General features: G+C 47.5%; 2 protein-coding genes and 2 pseudogenes across 11 annotated transcripts; 1 reads left to right on the top strand and 3 right to left on the bottom strand.

The window, feature by feature from the left end:
- Window positions 1-1,712: 1,712 nt before the first annotated feature.
- On the bottom strand, window positions 1,713-4,819 carry LOC120692385 (annotated as a pseudogene).
- A 1,854-nt stretch (window positions 4,820-6,673) lies between these two features.
- On the bottom strand, window positions 6,674-18,957 carry LOC120689238 (annotated as a pseudogene).
- LOC120690988 lies at window positions 10,196-15,343 on the bottom strand. Of its 9 annotated transcripts, none has more exons than XR_005682060.1 (9): window positions 14,666-15,339; window positions 14,074-14,169; window positions 13,373-13,506; window positions 12,938-12,982; window positions 12,730-12,806; window positions 12,451-12,529; window positions 12,204-12,262; window positions 10,717-12,111; window positions 10,196-10,599 (listed from the first exon to the last, which is right to left on the bottom strand). XR_005682060.1 is itself a non-coding variant. In XM_039973929.1 (9 exons), coding segments are annotated over exons 2-9 (516 nt in total). In that variant the 5' UTR covers window positions 14,159-14,169; window positions 14,666-15,343; the 3' UTR covers window positions 11,956-12,110. The 9 variants fall into 9 exon arrangements, 3 of the variants coding, with proteins under 3 accessions (XP_039829863.1, XP_039829862.1, XP_039829864.1); XR_005682062.1 differs by lacking the exon at window positions 14,074-14,169 and having other exon boundaries at window positions 10,717-11,367; window positions 11,943-12,111; window positions 13,373-13,563; window positions 14,666-15,338; XM_039973929.1 differs by lacking the exon at window positions 10,196-10,599 and adding an exon at window positions 13,931-13,966 and having other exon boundaries at window positions 11,956-12,111; window positions 14,666-15,343.
- A 2,207-nt stretch (window positions 18,958-21,164) lies between the features above and the next one.
- LOC120692736 lies at window positions 21,165-25,300 on the top strand. Of its 2 annotated transcripts, none has more exons than XM_039976118.1 (4): window positions 21,165-22,136; window positions 24,201-24,408; window positions 24,568-24,700; window positions 24,798-25,300. In XM_039976118.1, the coding sequence occupies exons 1-4, from the start codon at window positions 21,322-21,324 to the stop codon at window positions 25,037-25,039; spliced, it is 1,398 nt and encodes a 465-aa protein (XP_039832052.1). In that variant the 5' UTR covers window positions 21,165-21,321; the 3' UTR covers window positions 25,040-25,300. The 2 variants fall into 2 exon arrangements, with proteins under 2 accessions (XP_039832052.1, XP_039832053.1); XM_039976119.1 differs by having other exon boundaries at window positions 21,168-22,136; window positions 24,571-24,700.
- The last annotated feature ends 374 nt before the right edge of the window (window positions 25,301-25,674 follow it).

The following is a 25,674-nucleotide window of genomic DNA, read 5'->3' as shown; positions in this document are numbered from 1 at the left end:
CCCAGTAGGGTGGCATCCGCCTAAGTTCCATCAGTTAGATGGAACTAGTGATGCGAGGGAGCACCTCGCATACTTCGAAGCTGCATGCGGGGACACCGCCAATAACTCTTTGTTGCTACTTCGCCAGTTCTCCGGGTCCCTAACTGGCATGGCTTTCACTGGTATAGCCACAAGATGCTTCAACATTGGTCACTCGACGTGTCCCGGAGAGATCCAAGGACGTTCAGCGATCTGAGCTCCACGATGGCTGCCATCAAGATCGAGTTTAGCAGTGAAGCGGGATTTCCAACAGATTTGCATATGTGGCTTGACCGGTCTAATCTTGTTTGTATGCCATGTCATCCCGTGTGGCACATGGAAAGTCTGTGTTCTAAAGAGGTACAGTCGTGATGAAGACGAAGCGCTCACATGTAAATCGCCTGAGTTGTGGCCCATTCTAGCAGCCAGCTGAGCCGCATCGCCAACTCCCTCGCAAAGGAAAAATTCCCTAGCGCCAAGTCCAAGTATAGATGGGGGCTATAAGATGAAATTTAGAGGTCTCTCAAAAATGGGTCACTGAGTAGAGATTCTATTCGAGTTTGTTTTTTCGTCCCAATCTTCAAATTTAGTAGAGCTATATTTAGGGGTTCTACTAGATAGAGAGTCAGTGTTGCAAGTTTTCACATGTAACCTACAATATTGAGTTTTATTCGTGCACTTTCTCCCTTTCATATATAAATCATGTGCGAAATCGACTTGCATTCCATATATTAAAGTTCAGGCGAGCAAGTTACGTGACATGATTGCTTCTGAAATGATAAGAGAAGAAAAAAATGTATGTTGCAACTTTCGTGAAGCAATTGGTGTTACAATTCGGGAGTAAAGGATCAAAACTTTTAGTTCCAGTTAGTAACACTAACTGGGACTAAAGAGTCACCATTTAGTCCCGGTTGGAGGCTCCAACTGGGACTAAAGGGGTTCTACGGATTGTTTTAAAAAAGGAAAGCATCCCAATTAGTATCACATGAACTATGTAAGTGGGATGGTAAGTAAACTATGTCCGAGGCAAAAGTTCAGAAGTTCGAGTCCTGCTGGTGCGTCATAGTCCTGGTTCCAAAACCGGGACAAAAGAGGATTTAGAATTGGGGGAAAAAGGAGCTTTCTGTGCTAGTGCCATAGCGTGAGCTTGTAGTCACGCCTCGGCACTCTCTCTTGGTTTGGGGCATCATTTCTTGCACTCCAACTGGTTATGCCAACGCTCCAAGATTCTGGAGCGAGGCAAGAATGAGCATAGGTTTCTATCTAAAATTCTGTTTGGATCACCTAGCGCTAAACTTTTGGTGCTTAAATATTAGATAACTAAATTTTACTCTGTTTGGATCTATGGACTAAACTTTAAATGCAAATTAAACCATTATTTGAAACATATAAATAGATGAAAAGGTGAAACTAAACTTCAGTTCCGAATTAGGCTGGTTGTATGGACTAAACTCCACCTGTCTAGATCAAATAATGGACTAAACTTTAGGCCTAAAGTTCAAAGTTTAGTTCATGGATCTAAACAAGATCTAAATCCTTTCACAGGTTTTTTTCCACAAACAGTGGAGTAGTTGATTAACCATAAGGCATGATGTCTTTATATTCGGCTGACACACATGTAACATTGTTGCTGTTCACATACACACGCAGAGATATTGAGATAATAATGCAGCTGAGGGACGCAAGCATATGCATCACGGCCCTGCATATAGGTGAGCCGGAAGCCTAGGCTCCGGGATGGCTTCGAGCGGGACCATGCGTGGCATGGTCAACCCGAACTTCTCCTCCATGCTCAGCTCCTCCTTCGCCATGCCATCGGGGAGCCTCCACGCAAAGCCGTGCACCAGGTTCGCTAGGACCACTTGCAACATCTTTAGGCCAAGCCCAATGCCGGGGCACATCCGACGGCCGGAGCCGAACGGCAGCAGCTCAAAGTCTTGCCCCTTCATGTCCAGGCTGCTCCCGACGAACCTCTCCGGCCGGAACTCGTCGGCATCGTCTCCCCACACGGCAGGGTCGCGGCCGATGGCCCAGACGTTAACGAACACGATCGTACCGGTTGGAATGTCGTAGCTGCCCATGGATGCATCCTCTCGGGACATCCGCGGTGACAGCAATGGCGACACCGGATGCAGGCGCAAGGTCTCCTTGACGATGGCCTCCATGTACGGGAGGTTCGGGATGTCCCCCTCCGTGACGAGGCGTTCGCGGCCGATGACGCGGTCCAGCTCCTCGGTGGCCTTGGCGAGGGCATCGGGATTTCGGAGGAGCTCCGACATGGCTCATTCGATGGTCACGGACGAGGTGTCTATGCCGCCAACGATGAGGTCCTACAAGAACGGAGCAGAGGATTATTTTCTAGGAGAGTAATCACTACTCCTTTTGATACTGGTTTGGAGTGGCGCAACTAGCCTCCCCGATGGAGTGTGGGACTTTTGCTTGTATATAAGAATTTGTGCAGCTTCTTTTAGATGAAACAAAAGATAACATTAACCCAGATAAGCCTCCATACTTAAATGCCCTTAGTTCATATAAAATATGAAGTTAGCTTAATTACAAGATGCTCAGCACCCCTTTTAGGTTGATTCTGGCTCCGCTCCTGTCTATGTTATGAACGTATTTTAATAAAAAAAATCTTGTGATGATGTAGTTTCCAAGTGTTCAGCACTTCAAACTTTAACTATTATATATAGAGCATTTGATGTGAAAAGTTTGTAATGACTCAAAATATATTACTCTTAAATGTAAAGGAAAAAAACATAAAGAGGACTAGTAGGGCATCCGAAGTGTATAAGGGCGAGTAGAATTTAAGGGTCTCTCTATGGATGGCAACGAGCACATTACTCGGGGTATGGTATGGACAACTTGCACCTGCAAGGCAACTCTCAAACCCGTACCTGCACCTGCACCTGCACCTGCGACCCGTGATGGGGGAAAAGCTATGCATATACCCGTCACCTGTGGGTGCCGGATACCCGGGTATGCCCGCATACCCGCCATCATCTATGCGGATGGCGTGGTCCGCATGGACCGCGGATGGAGCGCCGGGGCTCAAGCGACAGGCACTCCCTGCTCGCCTCCTATTCGCGAGCGTACCAAGCCTGGGGCGCGGGTGAGCGGTGTAGGGCACCACCACACCACTCTGCAGGCCTCCAGGTGCGGACGGTGGCCAGACGTCGAGGGGGGCGGTGCTGGGCACAATCGCACCACGTTTGCAGGCCTGCAGGTGTGGAGGGCGGCTGGATGCCAGAGGGAGATGCGGACGGAGTGTCGGGGGTGTGGGTGGCCGTGTAGGGTTGCGGCGGCTGGAAAGGGGAGGTCAGTAGGGAAATAGGGGATGGAGTGGAAAAGCCCTATAAGTGTTTATATATTTTTCTACGGAATCTAAACCAGGCAATGATATTTACTACCCCATCCGTTTCAAATTATAAGTCATTCCAAGAATTTTGGAGAGTCAAAGTTTTTCAAGTTTGACCAAAATTATATAACAAGATAATAACATTTATGATACCAATTAAGTATCATTAGATTCTTTGTTAGCTACATTTTCATAGTACACCTATTTGATGTCATAAATTTTTGTGTTTCTCTTTATAATTTTGATCAAACTTTGAGATGGTTTGACTCTCCAAGATTTTTGGAATGACTTATAATTTGGAACGGGGAGTAAAATATTTAAGAAATATTTTCAAGTAAAAGTACTTCATAAAAAGGGTAAAAGAATTCAAAATACTTGTACTTCGGATTACTTTTAACATATCTGGAAAACAAATTCAAATTTATTTTTGCGTAACGTAGCAAGTTGGTAGGTGTGTAATCTTATATTACTGAAATGGCGTAACATCTGGCCGAATTGATTAGTGAATATCCAGTCTTACCAGCGTGAATCCCTTGACGCCATCCCGCCCGATCGTTTCGAGGTTTGGGTCGTCAGCGAGCTCCAGCAGCAGGTCAACCATGTCCATGGCAGCAAACTCCTCGCCCTCCCATCGCCGCCGCCCGTCGTGCTCGTCCAGGACTTGCTCTAGGAACCGATCGAACATCTCGCCCAGCCTCTTGATTTTCTTGATCTGCGGGTCCAGCCAGCCTAGCCACGGGATCATGTCCCCGACGTTGAACGCGCCGCCGAGGAAGAAGAACTGCTCGATCATCCACTTGAACTCCTCCGGCGTCGTCGCCGGCCCTGCACTAGTACCGCCGTGGACAACGTACTTCTTGCCCAGCACCATGCGCGAGATCGCGTTGAGGTTCACCATGAAGAGGTGATCAAAGAGCACAACCGCGCGCCCCGCCGCCGCCGGCGGCCCGTGCTGGTAGAGGTCGCGGAGCATGGCACGCACCTCCTCGTCGCGGACGTGCTCGTACGACCTGAGCCGCCTCGCGCTCAGGATCTCGGTCTTCCACAGCCTGCGCGCTTGGCGCCAGTACGCGCCGTAGGGCGCCCACTGCAGGTCGGAGTAGCTGTAGGCGGTGTACCTGCCGGCTGCCATCCTTGGGCGGTCGGCGAACGCCTGGTCGTGGGTCTTGAGGATGGACCGGGCGGATTCACCGACGAGCCGACGACGACGGGGAAGGAGCCGAACCGGAGGGACATGAGCGGCCCGTACCTCTAGGAGAGCGCGTGGACGGAGCGGTGCGGCAGCCTGCCCATCATGTTGAGGTTGCCGATCACCGGCCATGACCGAGGGCCCGGCGGGAGGTTGTACCTGCGCTTGGGCTTCCAGCGGCGGAGGATGGTTATGACAAAGAGCACGCTGGCGAGCGCGACGGCGACGAAGGAGGCCGCCGGTGGTAGATCCATTGGAACACACGACACGAGATGCATGGGAGGGGGCGGGCTTTCTTGTTTATTTGAACTAGTGAAGTGATTGCGATGGTGGCGTCGCCAGCGGAATTCCAGTTCCACACGCGAGCGTTGGGAGCGTATGAGCGCTCGATTTCCGACCCGGGGCGACTGCCGCTAGGCCTGTCGATGACTCGTTTCCTCGTACCTTTTTTTTTCACGAATCCACGTGACAGCGCTAGCGGACTCCCCGGCTGGCAGCATGTTTATTTTTTTTATTTTCCCACGTGCAACCCGCCTATAGGAAAACAATAACCGGTCATTCTCTTACTTTTTCCATTGCGTTGTGCAAGTGCTGTCATTTCTTTTCCTTTTCAATTTTTCTCCTTTTACGTTCTATTATGTATTGAAGTTCTCTTGACAACTTCTTTTATGAAAATCGTACTAGAAAAGTATCCTGAGGATTGTACCTAGAAGTTATGTAATAAACTTTGTGAGTAAAAAGCTGACGTGTGGGCTCCACACATCAATGAGTGAAGGGAGAGAAGCACCAGAGGTATTTTGGACTATATGAAAATACACTTGTATGCGAGTGGATCCAAGAGAATCAAAGACATATAAAATAACACGGTTCAAAAAAGTAAAAACTTGTAATGACAAGTTTCAAAATAGGTGAATTGTAATTGCATATCTCAGAAGTTGAAAAATTGTGATGGCACAGATCCAAAAAAATCCTATATATTAACATGACCTTGCCCTATCTCCATCAACATCGCTATATATACCCCTTCGACCGGATACATTGTAGGAATAGATCAGATAGGGATTAGAGGTGCTAATAAAGGGATTATGATTTCAAAATTTTACATTTTGACCCTTCACCATTAAAATTAATGCTTATGGCCTAAACTACAAGCAATGTGACATGCCACCACAACAAAATACACTACGTGGCATACATTTGACGTACACACACACATTTGACAAGTTTGTGCATGTCTTCGCATATTTTGTTACTTATTGGATCAAAGTGATACATTCATACAAGTTATTGTATGGTGGATATAATTTAGTCCAAAAAAATTGTACGAGAAATCTTCCCGGTAAAGATAACATCATACAAGTTGTGCTAAAAACTACCCTCAAATTATTTGAAAAAAATCTACGCCTTATATTATATATATCGTAAAAGTTGTGCCAAAAATAGTTTGACTACTCAAAAAGGTTGGGATAACTTTACAGTTTGAAACGTAGGACACGTAGGGAGTAGTTATTGGTCCAATTCAGGCGCCGGGTCTTTTGATTCCAGGGAAGTCACTGAATTTAATACGACTAGAGGGTAATTGAAAGAGGCATAAGATCCAATCATTAGGTTTTCTTTACATAATGGGAAAAAGGGTACCCAGTCTTGATCTTAAAAGATGTTACAGCCGATTATTACAAAGTTTGCAGCTCTTGCGTCTACGATCACACTGACGAAATTAAACAAAAGGTGACGAAGTCAACCCAAAAATTTGATGAAGATTCTTATTAAGGACCAATCCTATTAGTAAGCCTCCATCCATGGTTGGCAAAAAAAAACTATATGACTAAAACCTCCATAGTTTGACATGCCTTCTGTACCGCGTTCTTATCTTTGTCACGCCTTTGTATCATATTATTCCTACTAATAAGCCAAATAACCAACATAAAGCAGATACTTCAACTAATAGTTGTCTTTTTAAACATGGTTCCAACCCCCACCCTCCCTAAGGCAATCATCAGGTTGCCTTGGCACGTTATTCCCGTTCAATTTGAAACCGCAGATTATTGCATTGGCACGTACGGTACGGTACTACGGTGATCCGGCGGCGAGCCGGCGACTCGATCGGTTCAATCCTTGTTCTGGAGCTTGAGCGTGAAGGCCTTGAGCGACAGGAGCACCTGCCTGAGGCGCTCCCTGGTCTCGGCGTGGACCAGGTTGCCGTCGGCGTCGAAGAACCAGTCCGGGTCGTCGTCGAACGCGAAGATGAAGAGCTTCCGCTTGTTCTCGAGGAAGTGGATGTCGAGGAACACCCAGACCTGGCGCAGGTGGTAGCTCGACCTACCGCCGCCAAAGTTGCCCCCAGCGCAGACGATGGCGGCCGGCGTGTCCGCCCAGCAGTTGACGCCTATCGAGGCCCAGTCCAGCGCGTTCGTCAGCGGGCCTGCGATTACATTGTTGAGTTTTTTTTCCTTTTCGCAGTAAGCTGGTGGCACAATTCTCAAAAAAAAGTAAGCTGGTGGCACGAAAGACACGTGTTGTAAAAGCAGAGAGAGTGAAAGAGAGAGCGCGCATGTAATATAGATGGCCATTCGGGAGGAGAGAGCGACCGAGTGTCTTTTCCTTCCCTTTCCCGTCCCTTCTAGATGCTACAGGAGAGAGCGGCGACAGGGAGGTGAAACCGCGTCCGGGGTCGATTCCGCTTCCTCCCCTCCTTCTCCGGCGACCACTCCGGCACCACCGGGAGAAGTAGGGGAGGGGGGAATCGACCGCCGGTGTGCATACTAGTCTAGATAGGTTTAGATCTAGGCGTAGTTAGGGTGCTCGTCGTCGGTTACGGCGGCGCAGCTTGCTTCCGGGAGTGGCGGCGGCGGCGGCGCGGCTCCGGCGGAGAATAAAAATCTTCCTGGGATCTCAAGGCGGTCCAACTGCCTTTCTCGGTGGAGCTTCCTGGAGGTCAGTGGACCTCTTCTTTTGGTTTGCCGGCGGTTTGTGGGTGGTGGCTTCGTTTGCCTTTGGTCGATCGAAACTGGCATCGATGAATCGTGCGCGGCTTCTTTTCCTTCCTTTGTTTGGTCCTGCTGGCGCTTCTGTGCCTACTGGTGCTGTTGAAGTAACGGAGTGGATCTTGTTCCTCCTTTCTAGCGAAAGGGTGGAATCTTTGGGCATGGATCTGGTGTGCTCCCCCGTGTGTCTCTTCTTCCGGGTTGGCAGTTCTGCTGCCAGCGACGGATTCTCCTTCCGGTCACTGATGTCTGCACCAGTGATGGCGGATTGGATGCTTGGCCAAGGATTGGACGATGGCGGCCGATATACCACAACGTCTACTTCTCATGCGGCTTCAAAAAGCTGGAGGCCTCGTTCGAGTTTTTGGCTGGGCTCTTCTCCTGGACGAAGCGGATCTTCTCCGACTCAGGCGGCTCAGCAAGATTCGTGGATGCTAGGATGGGCAGAGGGCCAGGGGATCTTTGTTTCAAATTCGACTTTTGTTAGGGTCCTTTGTGTTAGTTTTAGCCCCTGGAGATTGTGTTTTGCGGTGTGCGTTGTATTTTCTTATTTCTTCAAGGGGCTACTTGTAAAAGACACGGGTTAAGCAATGATCCAGGGCTTCCAGCCCCTTCGCAAAAAAAATAGATGGTCATTCGGGCCGCCTAGCCCGGCCCGCTCTTTATCAAGCCGTGCCTAGCCCGGCCCTATATCCTAGCGGGTCGTGTCGTGCTAGCCCACGGGCTCCCCTGATGACCAGGCACGGGCCCATGGGCCTGTTTTGTGCCGGGCTAGCCCGAGAAAGCCCGGCCCAACAACAGAGGTCGGGCCGCCCGAAGCCCATCGGAGATGGAGGGGAAGTGGAGAGGCCAACAGTGGAGGGCTGGAGGCAGTGGCGGAGCCAGACCTGAGAATCAGGGGGGGCAGCCTTGGTAATTGAGTTGCTAAGCTAATAAAAAGTGTCAAAATTACTGTTCATATAATGGAGCTTTTGCATGGCAAAGGGGGCCATGGCCCACTTTTGTCTACACTTAGCTCCGCCAGTGGCTAGAGGTGGAGGCGAAGAGCCAAGGTGAGGAGGCGGTGGTGGTTGGCAGGGGCGGAGCCGAGGAGGCGGCGGCCGGCGGGGCGGAGACAAGGAGGAGGCAGCCGGCGGGGCGGAGACGAGGAGGCGGCGGTCGGCGCCGCGGAGCCGAGGAGGTGGCGGGCGACGGGGCAGAGACGAGGAGGTGGCAGGGCGGAGTCGCGGTCTCGACGTCTCGCCCTCTCACAGCCGACGGGGCGGAGACAAGGACAAGAGGCGGGGGGCGAGCGAAACGGCATTCGGGGATGCGGGGGGCGCTGGCGCGCTGCACGGAGAGGGGTCGTTGTGCGAACGGGGCCGTGGGCTAGGGTTTGAGGCGTCTCACTCCGTCGCTGTGGGCTGGGCTGGGTAGACCTTTCGAGTTAGCGGACCAACATCGGGCCGGCCTGCTAACTCCGTAGCAGGCCGTGGCAGCCCACAGGCTGGGGTGACGGCCCAAGCCCGGGCATTATGGAGAGCGGGTCGGGCCGTGCTTGGATTGGACCAAATTGACAGTGCTTGAGCCGGACTAACGGGCTGCGAGCAGGGTTTTTTTACCGACCGGTAGGACAAAACCGCCACCCACCAGTAGCGGTAAACCGGACCGGTTTGACCGGTTACCGGAGAAAACCGGCCAAATTCAAAATCCAAACCAAAAACTCATGTTCAAGGTTACTATCGGCTAGCCGACCGGTTTGACCGGTTACCGGTCAGTTTGAGTGGTAACCAGCCAAATTCAATTTTTTTTCTTTTTTGTTTAAATTCAAATACCCGCAAATATATTAAATGAATGTTTGTATAACATGTTTTAGCCTAAATGAACCCTCCAACCCTCTTTTGTACTACTTTTACATTGTACTAGCATATGCCCATGTGTGGCACGCACATATTTTAAAAAATTCAAAAAATAAAAATTTTATATTATAGTTAAAGTTTACATGTGGCAATGATATATTTTTTAAAGAAAAAGTGAATGAATATTTACTAAAGAAAGAGCCTTAGCTTCGTGCACTTCTACTGGAAATGTGCGGTCCTCTCACAAAAAGTTTAGTAGCAATTGCTCGCCATTAGCTTAATTGAACCCTTGTGCATTTCTCGGCCTTAAACTGAATTCATACATCATGTTTTTTATGCCTTGCCCAAAATGTTTTACTAATGACATCAAATCAATTTAACCATAAATGTTTCGCTGGCGGCAATTTCCACTTTGTTATGATGTGTGTACACGTCAAGTTTGGGTATTCAAAAATTCAAGATGCAAAGCAAAATGGTTGTTTTATACCAATTATTAACATACATATATACATATATATGGTTATACCTTTAAATACTATAGTAGGGTGTACCTGTGGCACGCACATGTTTAAACAATAATGTTGCGAAAAAATAACTACACTAAATTTTAGTTACAACAAGAACTTTTAAGAAACTATATATAGAGAAAGCCGTCACCCTGAACTCTGTCTTTACCCTAAAAGACAATAATCTGGTCAACATGCGAAATTGGGCTACAACTTAATCAAAAGATATTATTATACTTATATCTAAACAGAACCACTATTTTTTTTTTACTTATAAGGAATCAAGCACCACAGGAAAAAAATGCATGGTAAATAAACATCTGTATTTCTGGTGAGAAATTTAGTCTACCAAAGTGCAAACCCTTTACATCTCTATTAGACATTGAAATCTCCATTTTTATATACATTTATTTGAATCGCTTCACCACATCATAATGCAAATGCTCCTGAAAGAGGAAAAATGAAGTACTATTAACATGTGGTCACACTTTAACTGAAGTGTCCCGTTTTCACTGAAGTGTCCAAATCAACCACTCTGTCAATTAATTCAAGAATCTTTAAGCACAAGTTGCTGAAATATGGACCAGAGCTCTTGTCCAATTTGATCACAGTTATAACAGAGCTATGCTTCAGTTTTCGTGCTTTTAATTTGCTTGTTCTGAACCAAACCGTTTCCTCTGGCAGTTTCAGACAACATCCCAAGTGTCTGTGTAGAGAAGTTCAGATCAATAATCACAGAGCATAAAAGGTTATGGTCTCAAGGAACTCAATTAGTTAAAAGGTACTGCACAACCAATAAAAAAGTTCATCTGGCAAAAAGTACCTTTCTTTTCACAAGGTTGTCCGAATGATCCAACAATTGAGTAGTTCCTCTGAAATATGTTGAAGCACTCATCCACCCTGTAATCGTTTTGAGTACTGTATTTCCAGACGCTCAGAGTTATTTTATAGTATCAGAAGAAAAATCTTTTTTTTATGTTTAGTATACACAGTAAACATGACAACTTCCTCCATAAGTGCTCCAAGAGAACCCTATACAGTGAAATGAATACGACAATAAATATTTACAAACTAAGCTCCTAGAGTGAAATAGAACATAGCATAGATTAACGCATTAAAAGAGCAGCAGTTTGGACAAATGAGCAACCCGGATAAAATTAGTAGACTCATCAGATTGAAGTTCAAAAATCAACTTTGTATCTTGCAACTTAGACAGAAGGAACCTCATTGCCAAATGTAGCATTAGATTTCCTTGCTTCCCATGCACCCTGATTTCTTTTAGTAGCATACTGAAACAAGGAAACCATAATTTATAGGAATATAGATCAGTAACATTGACAGCCTATCCATATTCCCACTCATGTGACAAAGCACTCTAGCCCACGCATCCCCTGGCCGGCGAGCTAGGCAGACGAGCGATGCCGGGACAGCGCCTCCGAGGGCAACGGCGTCGAGGGCGAACGCGGAGGCGAGGCTGGGATATGTATATATATATACATATATATGGAACACAGTAGGTGATTAAAAATTTAAATAATTAAAAATTTCCCAAACAGTCAGTAAGGTGCCATCAGGGAAAATTGAGATAGTTAAAATCAAATCATTAAACAAAATAGAGCATGAATTGAACTTTGCTTGACATCTGAATTCTGAGATAACATGAAGCTTATATTTCTTTTCAACAATAATTAGCCATCCCAAAAAAAATAGAAATAAGCACCCTAAGAAGGCCATAAAAATTTCTCGCTTATATTAATCAGCATTTCAACTGTTAACAACTCAATGCTGCATACCCAATTTCACACTTGAATCAAGCAATGTCTATTATTGTTTTTCCAAATGGTAATCTATGACAAGTTCAAAAGTCCAAGCTATCCTCAGTTTTAATTGTCAGCTTTTGAGAAAGCACCTTCACATTTTGTCTCATACCATATACCTAAAAGGGTTTATTTGACATACGGTGCAGAGTTAAATGCAAAACACTAAGCTTCAAGAGCTGAACTTTCTTACTGTATATTACTAAGCTTCATAACAGTGAGGGAAGCTTACCATCTGTTTCATATTTTTCAGTGCAATTAACTGCTTTTCAGTGGCTTGATCTTTCAGAGAAGTGAACAAACCGACAGAAGATAAACCCGCAATTCCTGCCATCACGCACGGAACAAAAGAAGTCTGTGTAGCCTCCAACAATGATTGGCTGGACCATCTCTATATCACTCTGCATTATCAAAACAGAGCATTAGTGATCTGGTCAATGATCCTGTTGCTAGCTGCAGAATTTCTACAACAAGGCAGACTCATGAAGCTCACCATTGGAACGAAACACTTGTTCCTGAGGGCCTTGTTGTCAGGCAAGACTGGCTCAGCAGCTGCAAAGCAACACCAGAAGAAAAGTGAGAATAAGTACCATCCTGAATTGGTACTTTGCAGTGAACAAACAAGCACTTTTTATAAAAAAAAACTTGACAGGATCCCACCTATTATCACAAAACTGCTGATTTTATAAAAAAATTGTAGACCAATGGTGGCAGAAAGAAGCAGGAATAAGAAAAGAAACCTGATAGAATATTCTGGAGCGTGGCGCATGCCTCCTTCCACACCGACCGGCCCATCCCCGAGAACATGTTGAGCGTCTCCTGCGCAAAGCATCAAGGGTGCTAATTATTTTCTACTCTACGAATCACCAGAGCCAGTCACCACAACCATCTCAATCGCCTGAATCCTCTCAATCCCCAGTTACTCCCACCAACCCCGCTTCCGCGGAGGTAGACCAAGCAGATCAACCCAATCCACCATGGAGCAACCAAATTGAGGGTCCGAGAGCGTAGGAGAGCACCTGGTGGAAGCACGGGCCCGTCGAAGAACCCGGAGTCGGCGACAGCGGCGAGGTCGAGCGGCGAGTCTCCGAATTGGCTGTAGAAAGAAGCACACAAGATTCATGAAATCAAAATCTCATGTCTCAAAAACAATAGTGAATCGCCACACGACCGATAGTTGAAAAGCCGAATTCAATTAGTAAAATCCAACCACTTATTTGATGATACCTTGTATATCCTCTTGTAGTGATTGTGCACAGCAACAAAGAGCACCTGCACAACCAAGTTGACTGCTAAGTTCATGGCTCACATAGGTACAGCTGAAATTTCATGGAAAGCTTAGGTAGTCTGACTTGTTGCTGCATTACATCAGACATATGCTACTTTACAAACGCCAAACCAAATGCTCATTAGAGACCATAATTTAAATTCTCACATATGAGTAAAATGCTAACTTGACAGCTCAAAATATCTCTATAATTTCCGATCAGCTTGAAAGTTATGATCCCTATATCTACGGATATACCCCTCCCACTTGATCTCTATTCTCCTTTTCTCAATCATAGTTATAGTTAACCCGACAAAATGCCTTTTATTATTCATTCAATCATGAGAACAATTTATCTACGCGAAGAAATATACATGTAAGTTCAGAGGAGGTACCATTGACATCAGCAGAAACTCTTTCTTGCTCGAGCAATTGTATTGTTTCTGACTCAATCTGTGGCCTCTTTGTGTTTCTATCATCTTGAAGCGAAGCAGAAATTCCATCACAACTCTATCAGAACTTGTACCGACTACAAAACAAAATGTTTCCACTTTTTGAAGTTTGGATGAGATGAGTGTGCAGCTAGCTGACATATACAAAGATAATGAATTAGACATAGAGATTAGTCATAGAAATTTAAATAGTCATGCTGGAATATGTAGATGCCTGTGATTTATAATTTGCTAGAATTGCCACCAGATAAGCTAATACTTTATTGCGGAATTACAGAGCTTCACATGCTACATAGGCCTTGTTTGGTTCGCGCTAGGATTTTAGCGTGCTAATGAATAGTGCCATTTTGACCGCTCATTACGGTGTCAAACAAAATCAGTTTACAAAACCAACTCTAGAACCCCCGTGCTAGTGACCCTGAAGAATCTAATAAGGCCTTTGACCGCATGATTAGAGGATGGTAACTGTAGCATCACTGTAGCCAATTATCGATTAATTACCGTCATTAGATTCGTCGCGAAAAGTTACACCCATCCCTAAAAAGGTTTTACAAATAGACTTCATTTAGTACTTCATGCATGCGAGATTCTTTTTTCGGGAAACGTGCGCGCTAGTTTTGAAGAATGCCAAACAATAGTGTCACCTATTGTGAAATTGAGTGGCGGTTGATACTCATTATCCACGGTGTCTTTACCCAGTGCTGGATCCGCCCCTGAGTGCATGGCCATCAGATAAACATCTAAAATTTTGAAGACAGGCAGGCATGGCCATCAGATAAAGTTATCATCATTCAGGTTTTACAAGTACTTAAAATATAGGAGGCCCAAATGAGAAATTAGATTAAACAATGGTTATTTTGTTTTGCTAGAATAGTGTCAGAAGAAACGTAGCAGCGCAATGTCACTCCCAAGTCCCATCTTAGGACATACAATTTTCGACTAACCAAGAAAATGCAAAGATTAAACAAAATATTTCAGCTTACTAATCAAGCAATAACTGAGTGCAAATGTCAAAAACAGATCCTGTAAATAATGAAGCAACGGTTTTCACTTTCCATCAGGCTGTCCTTCATCAAATTTTAACACAACAAATAATAACGATAATAAATAAACCCAGTTACGACCTTATGCTGCAATGAAACAGAGAAACAGATCCGGCGCCGGCGCCGCAAAACCCTAACAGAGGAGCACCACGTCAGCGGGGGATCGAAGCGGCCGCGTGATCGGGGCGCGTACCTGCGGGGAATCGACGCGCGGCGCCTCAAATTAGGAGATCCGCAGCGGCGGAGGCTCGGTCACCGGCGGCGAGCTCCCACGACCCCGCACGCGGCACCAGGAGCTCCCGGGATCGGGGGCGGGCTCCACGTCCACCTCACGCTCGTCCAAGGGGCAGCAGGATCTCGCTCGGAGGCCGCGTCGTGCCAAGGGCCGCCGCCGCCGAGACTCGCCAGGGGGCGCTGGGAGGGGGGGAATGGAAGGTGTGGCCATGCGGAGAGGCAGATGGAGATGGCGTCAGCAGAGGAAGCGAGGCGCCGGGAAGGAAGGGTGGGGGGAGAGGATCCGAGATTGACGCCTTCGCAGCGAGGGGGAGGCTCTCCCACGGCACCAGGGAGCGCGGCGAGGTGGGGGCCGACGGAGGGCGCCCCCACGGCAGCAGGGCGGATGAGAGGGGAGCCCACGGCACCAAGGAGGCGGCGAGGAGTGGGCCGACGGAGGGTACCCCCATGGCAACAGGGCGGAGGAGAGGGGCGGCGCTCGGTAGAGGGGATGAGGGGACGAGGCGGCGCGCACGGCCAGGTGCAGGCGGCCGGGTCTGGTTTCCGGCGGCGGCTCGGCGGGGTTGGCGGCGAGGGGTAGGATATTCTGTACGCGGAGATTCCCGTTGGGTGCGCGGGCGGGTTCCGTGATTTTGGGGAGGGTACAGGTGGGCGGGTAGCAAGTGGTTTGGTGACAAAAAAAAAATGGCTTGAATACTAAATCCAAGTTGTATTGAAAATGGTCTGCAATGCGAATGTTGTTGTTTGGATGTGCTTGTAATTAGTAGCTAGAATCAAATGCTGGAATGCAATTCCAATTTTTGTTTGGATGTACAACTCATAGAATTGTGAATGTTGAAAGGTTTGAACATTATAAAATATGTTCCAGTATGAGACCATATTATCAACAAGTACGTAGTATATGTAAACACAAAAGAAGCCAGAAAAATAATTTTCATGTTCTGAAAATATTCTGAAAAATGTCATAATATCAGCAATATTCTGAAAAATACGTGAAAACAGCAAGAATATTTAAAAATAAGGATGACACCAGTAGCATAAATATTGATAACAAGAGCCATTTTTTAGGCAATAACATGACATCAATATTTTTCATGTCTCTTACAAGTAGTAGCAACAGATTCAACCATAGTAATAGAAGATAATAGGATAAATTCCAACTTTGTGTCCATCATAGCAGCAACAAACTAATTAGGATAGCAAATCTAGGCATTACATAACAACCATGCAGAACCGCACTCATTTGGAATTCTTCTCATTCAACATCAAGAGCCATTCCTTCCTCATGTCCATGGGGAATTCCATAAGCGCTTGGAACAAGCGCTCATTAAGGATCAGCTTTCCATAAGATTTGAGCATGTCACATCTATCCAAATCTGGCATCATTTGAAGTGCAGCAACGATTTCAGCAGGAGGAGTTACTTGGGGCATTGGTAATGGCTCAGTGGACTTCAAAGCATCATTGAACGAGGTTTTCATATCTCCAAGCATGCAAAGAATTGCATCAACAGTTCACTGCCTCTTTGGGGGCAAATTTGGGGATGCATCACCATCTTGTTCAGGTGAATCTTGAGCATCCTCAGCACCTGTACTGGCACCTTGACCATTGGCATGATCAGTTGAGTAAATGGTGCAGATTGCATCCCAATTCTTCACTACTTTGGTCTTGTAACAAGTTGCTGCCTTGTTGCCCTGCATAACATACACCACAAACTCAGTCAAGTTGTTATACTTTTTAATAGAAGGATCAGGTGGTTGAGCAGAAGGATCAGGAAGCTTAACAAATTCTGCACTTATAGATAGAATGGCTGTCAACACATCATTAAAGTGCCTACTAATAGTTTCTAAAGACCGCTTGTAAGTGCCACGCAGCAACCTCATTTTTAAACCATGTCCAACTACTAGCAAGAACATAGCAACCTTTTCTTCCACACCAACATATACACTGTCACGAAGGCCACATTTCTCACACAATATGATGCACAGGCCATGAAAGTTTCTTTTAGTCAATCGCATGATCTGACATGGTATAACTACAATTCGCATGCATCATTTGTAAGAAAAAATTCTAACACAGTCACACAAACACCATGCCATACAATGAAAACACATCCATTAGTAGGGATGGTGTACCTTCAATTGGCCTCAACAGCAACCAAAACAAGAGAAGCAACTTGAAAAAACAACACAGAACAGAGGATTAGGCTAGAAATCCCAACAAAATCTGATGGCTGCCCGCTCGCAGCTCGCGCCCCGTGCCCTCTCCGGCGCCCCGCCTGCTCTCCTGCTTGCCTGGCCCCACCTGCTCGCATGCTTGCCACAGCCCGCGCGCCGCAGCACCGCGCTGCCTCCCAGGCCCGCGCCCCACGGCCCGCACGCCGCAGCACCGCGCTGCCTCCCAGGCCCGCGCATCGAGCGGCCGGCCTCTGGCGGCGTCGAGCGGCCGAGGGCAGCGAGATCTGGGGAGGGGAGCAGATGCCTCTGCAGCGCCTCTAGAGCGCCACGAGATCTGGGGAGGGGAGCAGGCGCCTCTGCAGGTGCCTCTGCAGTGCCTCTGCAGCGCCACAAGAGGACGGGGAGGATGGCCGGAGATGCCAGAGGAGGAGGAGGAGGAGGGAGGGGAGGGAGGAACTTGCAGCGCGGCCGCCGTCGACTTGCTCCAGTCGCCCCTTCCGTTCCCCTCGATAGGCAGTAGCTTTTGTTTTTCACGAGCGCGAACGAAGGGGTACGAGCGGCGGGAGGGGGAAAGACTCGATTCCAGCCAAATTCGGAGCATGAAGGCTCGGTATTGTAGGCAGGCTCCCGCAAGCGTGGCCAAATGTCTCGTGGCATTGTTGTCCGATTCCAAGGGCTGATATCGAGACCATCCAAACAGCTGAATTCGAGCCCATCTAATGCCAATGCCTGATTCTGGACCTCGATGTCAACATCCAAACACTACCTTAGAGTTTTGGTGGAATTGTATGGCGGGGTGGACGAAATGTGTCCGCCCCCTAGCCTTCGTCAAACTTTTTTGTTGACCTATGGGCCTTAAAGGGATGGTTTATGAGGGATAGGGCTAGGTTAGTCTTGGTAATGCTAATTTCAATTTCTTTGGATCCTTATAGTATATATTTGTATACTTTTGTATGCATATTTTTTTTGTTTAACTTCAAATGCTCGCAAAATATACTAAATGAACGAATATTTGAAAAAATTTGACACAATTAGATTCGTCGCAACTTAAAGTATTTTTAGGAATTTTTTGAGAATTTTTCATTTTTTTAAATTTAAATTTGAATTTTGAATGTGGGCCGGTTTGAAACCGGCCGGAATTGGAACAGGTCCGAACCGGTTTGACTGGTAACCGCGGTTTCCGGACTGGTTCCGGTCGGTAAATTTAACCCTAGCTGCGAGCTGCATGGACATCTATAGCATGTAGAATAGTAGAAGTGAAGCAGTGGCGAATCTAGAATTTAAATTTAGGAGGACTTATCTTTCTTGTCTTCTTCCTTCCCCCTCTCTTTTTCTCCATCTTTCTCATTTTTCTCTTTCTCCTCTTGATTTATGGTTGAAAATTATAGGACTTTAGGGGTGCTCCATGGGTTTTATAGGAGTGGGGGGGGGGGGGGGGGGGGCTGGAGCACCCCCAGCACCCCCCCCTAGCTCCGGCGCTGAAGTGAAGTGCGTACTGGTGGAGTAGTTGTACTCGGGCGAGGCCGAGAGGAAGCAGTCGGCGTCGCGGACCTTAGCGCGGAACGCCTTGACGGCGGGCGGGAAGCCGTGGCCGCCGTCGCTCTCGAGGTCGTGGCAGGCCGGCGACGTCCACGTCGTCGACGCGAAGCCCCGCGGGATGGACTCCTCGCACACCTCCGCGGCTGCTCGGTCAATTGCCAGTATGCATGGTGCGCGTTAGCAGGAAGACTACGGAGACGAGGAGTGAAGAGAGCAGAACGCCGGTGAGCTGGTGGTGGTGAGGCTGTACCGGCGCGGATGAGGCCGCGGTGCCAGGAGGCCTTGCGGATGGAGCCGCAGATGGCGGCCACGCGGAGGACGGGCTTCGCCGCCGGCGCTTCGTTCCATCCTCGACGTAGCACCGCACTGGTCCTCAGCTCCCCTCTAGTGTACTCGGTGTTACTCAGCTCCCCTCACTAGTACTCAGTGCTACTGGCCGTCGTCGTCCTCTGATCCTCTTCTGGCTCGAGTACACTCTTACTCCCCGGCTGAGCGAATAAATAGAGGGTAGGTAAAGCTGGAGGCGCAGGTAGCCATGGCGGCGAGATTAGTGGATAGTGACGACCATCACCCGAGTAACAACTAACAAGTTAACAGCTACTACTGCTTTTTTTTCTGGTAATAAAATCAAATGCTCGCAACAGACCAGCATGGTCCGTGTGAGATCACCCATGAGTTCATGTAATAAGGATGGGGGTGGTGCGGTTCGATCCATTGGATCATCAAACCGATCCACGAAAATAACCCAAGCAGGCCCCTAATGTAAACTAGGAATTAGCTAATGGTTAGTGGATCGTGACCCATAGAACCAATGGGTCGACAGGTTCGATCCACCACGGCACCTCCCCAGAGGCCACGACGCGTGAGCCAGCGCCTGTGCGGCTGCGCCTTTGCTATGAGCTAGTCGTTGTGTCCTTTTATATCTCATCAAATGATTAAGCAGGCAGCAAGGGAGTAGGCGGTTACGAAGGGAAGGAAGATTGGACCCTGCCGGAGGGAACATGAGCTCCGGAGTATGAGCGCAGCCTATACTATATTACTATAGCTGATTAATAAGCACCAGTGCACCACGGTGTCGCAGGGGTGCTGCCGTGCTGGCCGCTGCATGAGTATATATAGCTAATTAAGGATCGACCCACGCGATCCAATGGAGAACCGGTTTACAACACAGAAGGGTATATTGGATCGGCCGGTGCTCCATGATACATTGTTCGGATTCAACGGATCCATTACAATTCGCTCCACGGAGCAACCATCCCCATCTATAAGTTCATGAGGGACGTCAGGGGTCGCATCGTTGGTTCCTACAGGATCCGGCTCACTGGCCGGAAGAGTACTGAGAGAGCTCGAGAGCAACTCTCCTTGCCCATACCAATAGCAGGCTGAACAGCCCATAGCTGGCCTTTTACTGGCTGGTCCATTAATTGGGCCGGCCAGCCGACATACTGATTTCTTGGGTCTATTTGATTTATGGGCTTACCCTAGCCTAGTTAGCATGTAGACCCAGCCCAACCCAAGCCTTGCTGGTTCATATATATGTAGGGATGAAAACGATCGGCGAAAGGCTCCACCACTTTCACTTTCATATACGGTATTTTCAGAAATGAAAATGACGCCGGTATTCCGGTAGTTTCGGAAACGAAAATATACAGTCGAGAACACATCGATAACGATCGAAACCCATCAAAATAATATTTAAAAAATGATAAACATATCAAACAATAGAGCATAACATAGCTATATGACTTGACACATCTGACATGCAAATAGTGAAGATTCGATTAAGATATTAGTTCAAATATCGAACCAATCCATGATAACTAATATATAGTAGCAACCACGATACTATGACACAAAGTTACACACAACATAGTCATACATGATCATTTGCCAAATTCAAAGACGGTGGCATCAATCGTCCTCAAGATGATGCCTCTCCTGCTAGCGCCATCACCCTGTGCTACGTCGCCGGCAGTCGTCATTGAGGGGTAGCACCGGAGGCCAGAGGGTAGCTAGGGGACCGCGGGTCGCCTGTAGACGTGGAGAGGGGGCGGTGCTGGTGGGCGGCAGGTCATAGGGGCTAGGAGCTGGTGCACTGGGGAGTGAGCGAGGAACTCGATTCCTTTTGAGGCTAGGGTTAGCTTTAGAAGCTAGGCCAGTCGGAAGCCCGCAAGCTAATTGGGCAAGAGTCTAGGGAAAGCAGGTGTTAGGGTTGGGCCTCAAATACGGTACTACCGGCGGTAAATTATCGCATAAATACGGTAATTCTCGAAAATGGTCGGTAGAGGCTGAAATCATTTTCGCTTTCAGTTTCGGATAAAAATATCATTATCATTTTCATATTTTTGGTAGCCATTTTCATTTTCATTTACACCTGAATCTCGATAAAATCTCGAAAACGATTCCCGGTAAATGAAAATTTTCATTTTTGTTTTCATCCCTATATATATGTAAGTATGTTTGGTTATTGCTTTGTAAAATCACCTCCTCTTCGGCTGGCTCTTCCTAAGAGGAAGTTGCAAAAGCCACTGTCGCTGAAGGACGCAGGACGGCAAGCATTGACCCACACCTGTCAGGGAGCAGTTGAGGATGATGAAAGATACGGGATGGCCCACATGAAAGAATCGTCTGTCTCTGTGGATCACCTGATCATGTCAACTGCAGCAACTTTACGGGTTGCAGACGTAGACATGAAGGCCGGTGTTGAAGGGGTCGATTCAGTAAGCTGCTTTGCTTGCCTGCTTATTGTTGCCAAAGTTCCTCTATGTGAAATTGTGAATCGTGTAGCTTCTGCCGTCTCGCGATGAGAGTGCAGCCACGAGCATACGCCGTGTCCGTGTGTTTGCCATCCGAATAAGATAGAGATAGGCGTGCATCCTCGATTCCTCGGCGCCGGCCCATATGGCGACGGTGAAGGACGCGCTCCAGCGCCTCATCGACGGCCTCCGCTCTCTGCCGCCACGTCGTCGGCCCGGCCGCCGCGCGAGCGCCGGCACCAGCAGCTCCAAGGGCCCCCGGGTCGTCGTCATCGGCCGGCCCGCCTCCGGGAGCCCCGACCGCGCCGCGGCGCAGCAACGACAACCGGCGTCCTCGGCGCCGGTCACCATCCGCGTGGCCACCTTCAACGCCGCCATGTTCTCCCTGGCGCCGGCCGTGCCGCCGGCAGCGGACGACAACGGCGACGAGCACCCGCGAGGCACGACCGGGGCCGGTGCGTGGCGGCACCGGCAGCAGCAGCAGCAGCAGCCGAGGAAGGGGATCCTGAAGGCGCAGTGCCCGCAGTCCCCGGCGAAGCAGCTGCGCGTGTCCATCAACCTCCAGGACGACGAGATCACGGCGTCGGAGAGGGGCAGGAAGGACGCCGCCGGGGGAGCCAGCAGCAGCAACGGCGGCGGCGCCTGGAAGGGGAAGGCGGCGGCGGCGGGGGACGCGACGACGTCGAGCGCGAGGGTGCCGGAGTGGAGGAGGTCGTCGTCGCGGAGGACGAGGAGCATGGCGGAGGTGCTGCGGGAGGTGGGCGCCGACATCGTCGCGCTGCAGAACGTGCGCGCCGAGCAGGGGCGCGGGATGCGGCCGCTGTCGGACCTCGCCGTGGGGCTCGGCATGCGCTACGTCTTCGCGGAGAGCTGGGCGCCCGAGTACGGCAACGCCGTGCTCTCCCGCTGGCCTATCAAGCGGTGGAAGGCGCACCGCGTCGCCGACCAGTCCGACTTCCGGTGAGCACCATGCCGCTCCATGCTTCCATCTCGATCCGCATGCATGGCCATTGTTGCTCATTTGCTTTAGCTCGGTATTAATTTTACCCTATGCCATGATGAACGGCTTTAATTTGGTCCAATGTGCGCATGGACATCCTTCAGATTTTACATGTTGCCTAATTTTGTCCTCTAGAATCTAGACATTGTCCTTCAAAAAAAAATCTAGACATTGAAGCACATCACTGCACGGAAATAGACGAGTAGGACAAAGCATGCAGCATCCTTTGATGTTCTCTTCAAGCAGTGCATGCTCCATAATTTCTAGTCTCTTTCATGCTATGGATCATAGATTCATAATCGTAGGTAGATTAGATAAATACGTACATCATAGATTCATAATTGTAGGTAGATTAGAAAATACGTACACAAAAAAGACCATTAATTGTACATATACCCCTTTCTGCAGTGGTTTAATTTTATAAATCACAGATGAGTAGGTATACAGGTATAATTGTACATTATGTTATACAAAATAATTTTATTGCTGCGTATTAACATAAAGGTGTAAGAACTAGTGGTTAAAGTTGTATCTCGTAGGCAAGGAAAATGAAATCATTTAAATAGAAAATGCAGGTAGTCCGTATAGGCAAACTGTTGTTGTTGAAGGTGATAGGTTTTGATAAGGTTGCCACTGCCTTTCTGCATTAATAAAATGAGTATATATGTCATGCATAGTGGCTAAGATGGATGTATCGATTGAAATCTTCAACGGGAGATCCAAAAAAGGATTAACAACTGCCTTCAGAATATCAGAAACCTAGTATATTATTGGTTCACTATGGCGGAACATAAAGTCAAAATGGGGTAAAGGCGAGTCTAAAGGACCTACATAGTAGCACCTTTCTTACCATTGGTCACCAAAAAGTAGCAAGTATCGAGCAAAATACGATGCTGACAAACTCAAGATGAGCAGAGTATCCTTTGGTCAGTAACCCCTAGATTGATTATGGAGCAAGTATAGTTGAAATGCTGAGCAAAAGTCAGATGGTTCGTCCACTTTTTGATTAGGTCAGATCATGTCTTGCGATTTAATTTTTAAAATAAAGGATTAGGTGAGCTGCTCCAAAAGCGTAGATGGTGATATATACTTGTAATTTATGGCTGTTGGGAAGTCCAGATTCCGTGGAAAACAAAACTTACATTATTGTCCATCAGAGAACAGATTGTACAAAACCACAACATTGGGATAAAATTATTCCTAGGCCATCTATATATTCTTCTAAGCACATTAATATAAGATTATCAAAGGACAGCTACCGATCTATTATAACATAGTTTGTGTTTTGGATTTTGAAAAAATCGAAGGGCCAAAATCACTAGCATATAATTATGTAGCTCCTTAATGGTCATTTAGCTCGGTTACATGAAACATAGCTTACATACTTTTTATGATATAATTTTTTCGGCATAGCTTAATCCTCTCCTTTCCAAAATACAGGGTGCAGTTTCCAAAAACACGTTTTAGCTACTGACTTGACTTATATATTACATTGCCTATGACAATGATAGTGGGGAATTATTTTTTTAAAACATAGATTCAATCAATCATACTGGTATTTTGTCAAAGATCCAGATATTGTTAAAATAAATGTTTTTAAAAGATCATATATAAGTGTGTGTTTGGTATACAAGGAGGAATGTAGTGAAAGGAGGAAATAAAAACACTTGTGACTGGGAAGTAATTAACAAACAGCTGAACATTGTATTGATTTTTTTAGAAAAGAGAAACTTTATTGATTTCAAGATACATCCCGGCCTCTGTCCAAACGACACACAACCTAAATCAGTTTGAAATAGATCCTAACACACTAATGACGGTCGATCCTAAGACTAGACTGCCACCCATGCGTCCCGGCAAAAAAAAAAATTATTGGCCACCTGTGCCAAAAAAAGACGCCGCTACAAGCATGTCATGTGAAATAGGCTGCTGAAGGATAGCCCACGTATGGAGTTAGTGCGTAGTCGAGAAGATAAGCTGCAAAAATTATGTACAACTGAAAAGTGTATTGTGCAAGAGAGCAGGAACGTGCTGAGGGTCACTGTAGATGTGCCGGGAGCAGGGGAGGTGAACTTCCACTGCACCCACCTAGACCACCTCGACGAGGGCTTGAGGATGAAGCAGGTCAACTCCATACTGCGATCTGCCGATGGCCACCACATCCTTGCCGGCGGCCTGAATGCACTCGACCCCACGGACTACTCCGCCGACCACTGGGCCAACATTGTTAAGGTATAATCATGGCAAGATCGATGTTGTCTAATAAGAAACCGTTAAATGTAACTGCATCTGCCACAAACACCTGAAAAACATCTGACCAATGCCCAAATCTGAACTTCTGATATAGTACATCTTATCGTGGCTCGTTCTGAACTTCTGGTGATCCGGTAGCAGTTCTACGAGGAGATCGGCAAGCCGACGCCCAAGACGGAGGTGATGAGGTACCTGAAGCTGAAGCGGTACGTCGACGCCAAGGACTTCGCCGGAGAGTGTGAGGCCGTGGTGGTGGTGGCCAAAGGCCAAGGTGAGATCGATCAGAGCTAGTCAGACGATCGAGTCCAGCAGCCAGCTCGGGCCTGAGAGTTGTTTCAACCAATTAATTCTGTCGGCTGAATTTGCAGATGTGCAGGGGACGTGCAAGTACGGCACAAGGGTCGACTACATCCTGGCGTCACCCAACTCTCCCTACAAGTTCGTCCCCGGGTCGTACGCCGTCGTCTCCTCGAAAGGGACGTCAGATCATCACATCGTCAAGGCGGACGTAACGGTCGCCGCCGGCGGTGACGGTGCGCGCAGCTTCCGGAGGCAGAGGGTGGTGAGGATGAGCAAGGGCTCGACCAAGGGGATATGGGCAGCTAGATAGCCCTGGTTTCTTGGTGATCTGTCAATGAACTTGTTGCGCAATTTTTCTTTTGTTTTGCTTCTGTTTTATTGTTATAGGTCCTCTTGTTCTGTATAAATCCATATGATTTTAGTGAGAGGATAGGTTGTGAATCCGAGGATAGAACTTCTTGTTCTGTTTTATCGAGTTCCCCGAAGTAATGGAAAAACACCTACGTCGAAAGGGGAAAGATCGCCAGTGTTCTTGTTTTATATGTAATCGAAAACTTTGTATTCACCAGCATTCTGCTCCTTCTTATATCTTATATGATCCGGCAGCGCTACTGCCTTTAACTTCAAAAAAAGAAAGAAAGGAAAGATCACTATCTCCTCTCTTTTAGTTCTTGCCCAGACGACCCTTTCTCTGCTGCAATTTGGAGAAGCTATACCCCCACAAAAATGCAAATTGTATCTTTGGTTACATCATAAGCAGAGACAAAGCACGAATTCAAGACTGCACCACTGCAACATGCATCCCACAGGGCAATGTCCCTTCTGCACTGCTGAAGAAGATTGTTTCCACTTGTTCATCTCTGTCCTCCCAGCGACAGCTACTGGTCCTACATTGATCTGCACTCCGATTCGTTTCAGCAGCCACTGGGTGTTGAGCAGTTGTGG

Source organism: Panicum virgatum, chromosome 9N (assembly GCF_016808335.1).
Source record: "Panicum virgatum strain AP13 chromosome 9N, P.virgatum_v5, whole genome shotgun sequence".
Classification (NCBI taxonomy): Eukaryota; Viridiplantae; Streptophyta; class Magnoliopsida; order Poales; family Poaceae; genus Panicum; species Panicum virgatum.
This window is presented reverse-complemented; position numbering and strand designations above follow the sequence as displayed.

Bases quoted from the DNA above. Each gene is read 5' to 3' on its own strand.
- LOC120690988 (XM_039973928.1), bottom strand. From the start codon at position 14,158: ATGGCCATGCACTCAGGGGCGGATCCAGCACTGGGTAAAGACACCGTG. The intron at 12,807-12,937 runs GTATCATCAAAT...TTCTTTCTACAG, and splicing joins ACTACAAGAGGATATACAAG to CCAATTCGGAGACTCGCCGC. The intron at 12,263-12,450 runs GTTTCTTTTCTT...GTTGCTTTGCAG, and splicing joins GCTCCAGAATATTCTATCAG to CTGCTGAGCCAGTCTTGCCT.
- LOC120692736 (XM_039976118.1), top strand. From the start codon at position 21,322: ATGGCGACGGTGAAGGACGCGCTCCAGCGCCTCATCGACGGCCTCCGC. The intron at 24,409-24,567 runs GTATAATCATGG...GTGATCCGGTAG, and splicing joins ACTGGGCCAACATTGTTAAG to CAGTTCTACGAGGAGATCGG. The intron at 24,701-24,797 runs GTGAGATCGATC...CTGAATTTGCAG, and splicing joins GGTGGTGGCCAAAGGCCAAG to ATGTGCAGGGGACGTGCAAG.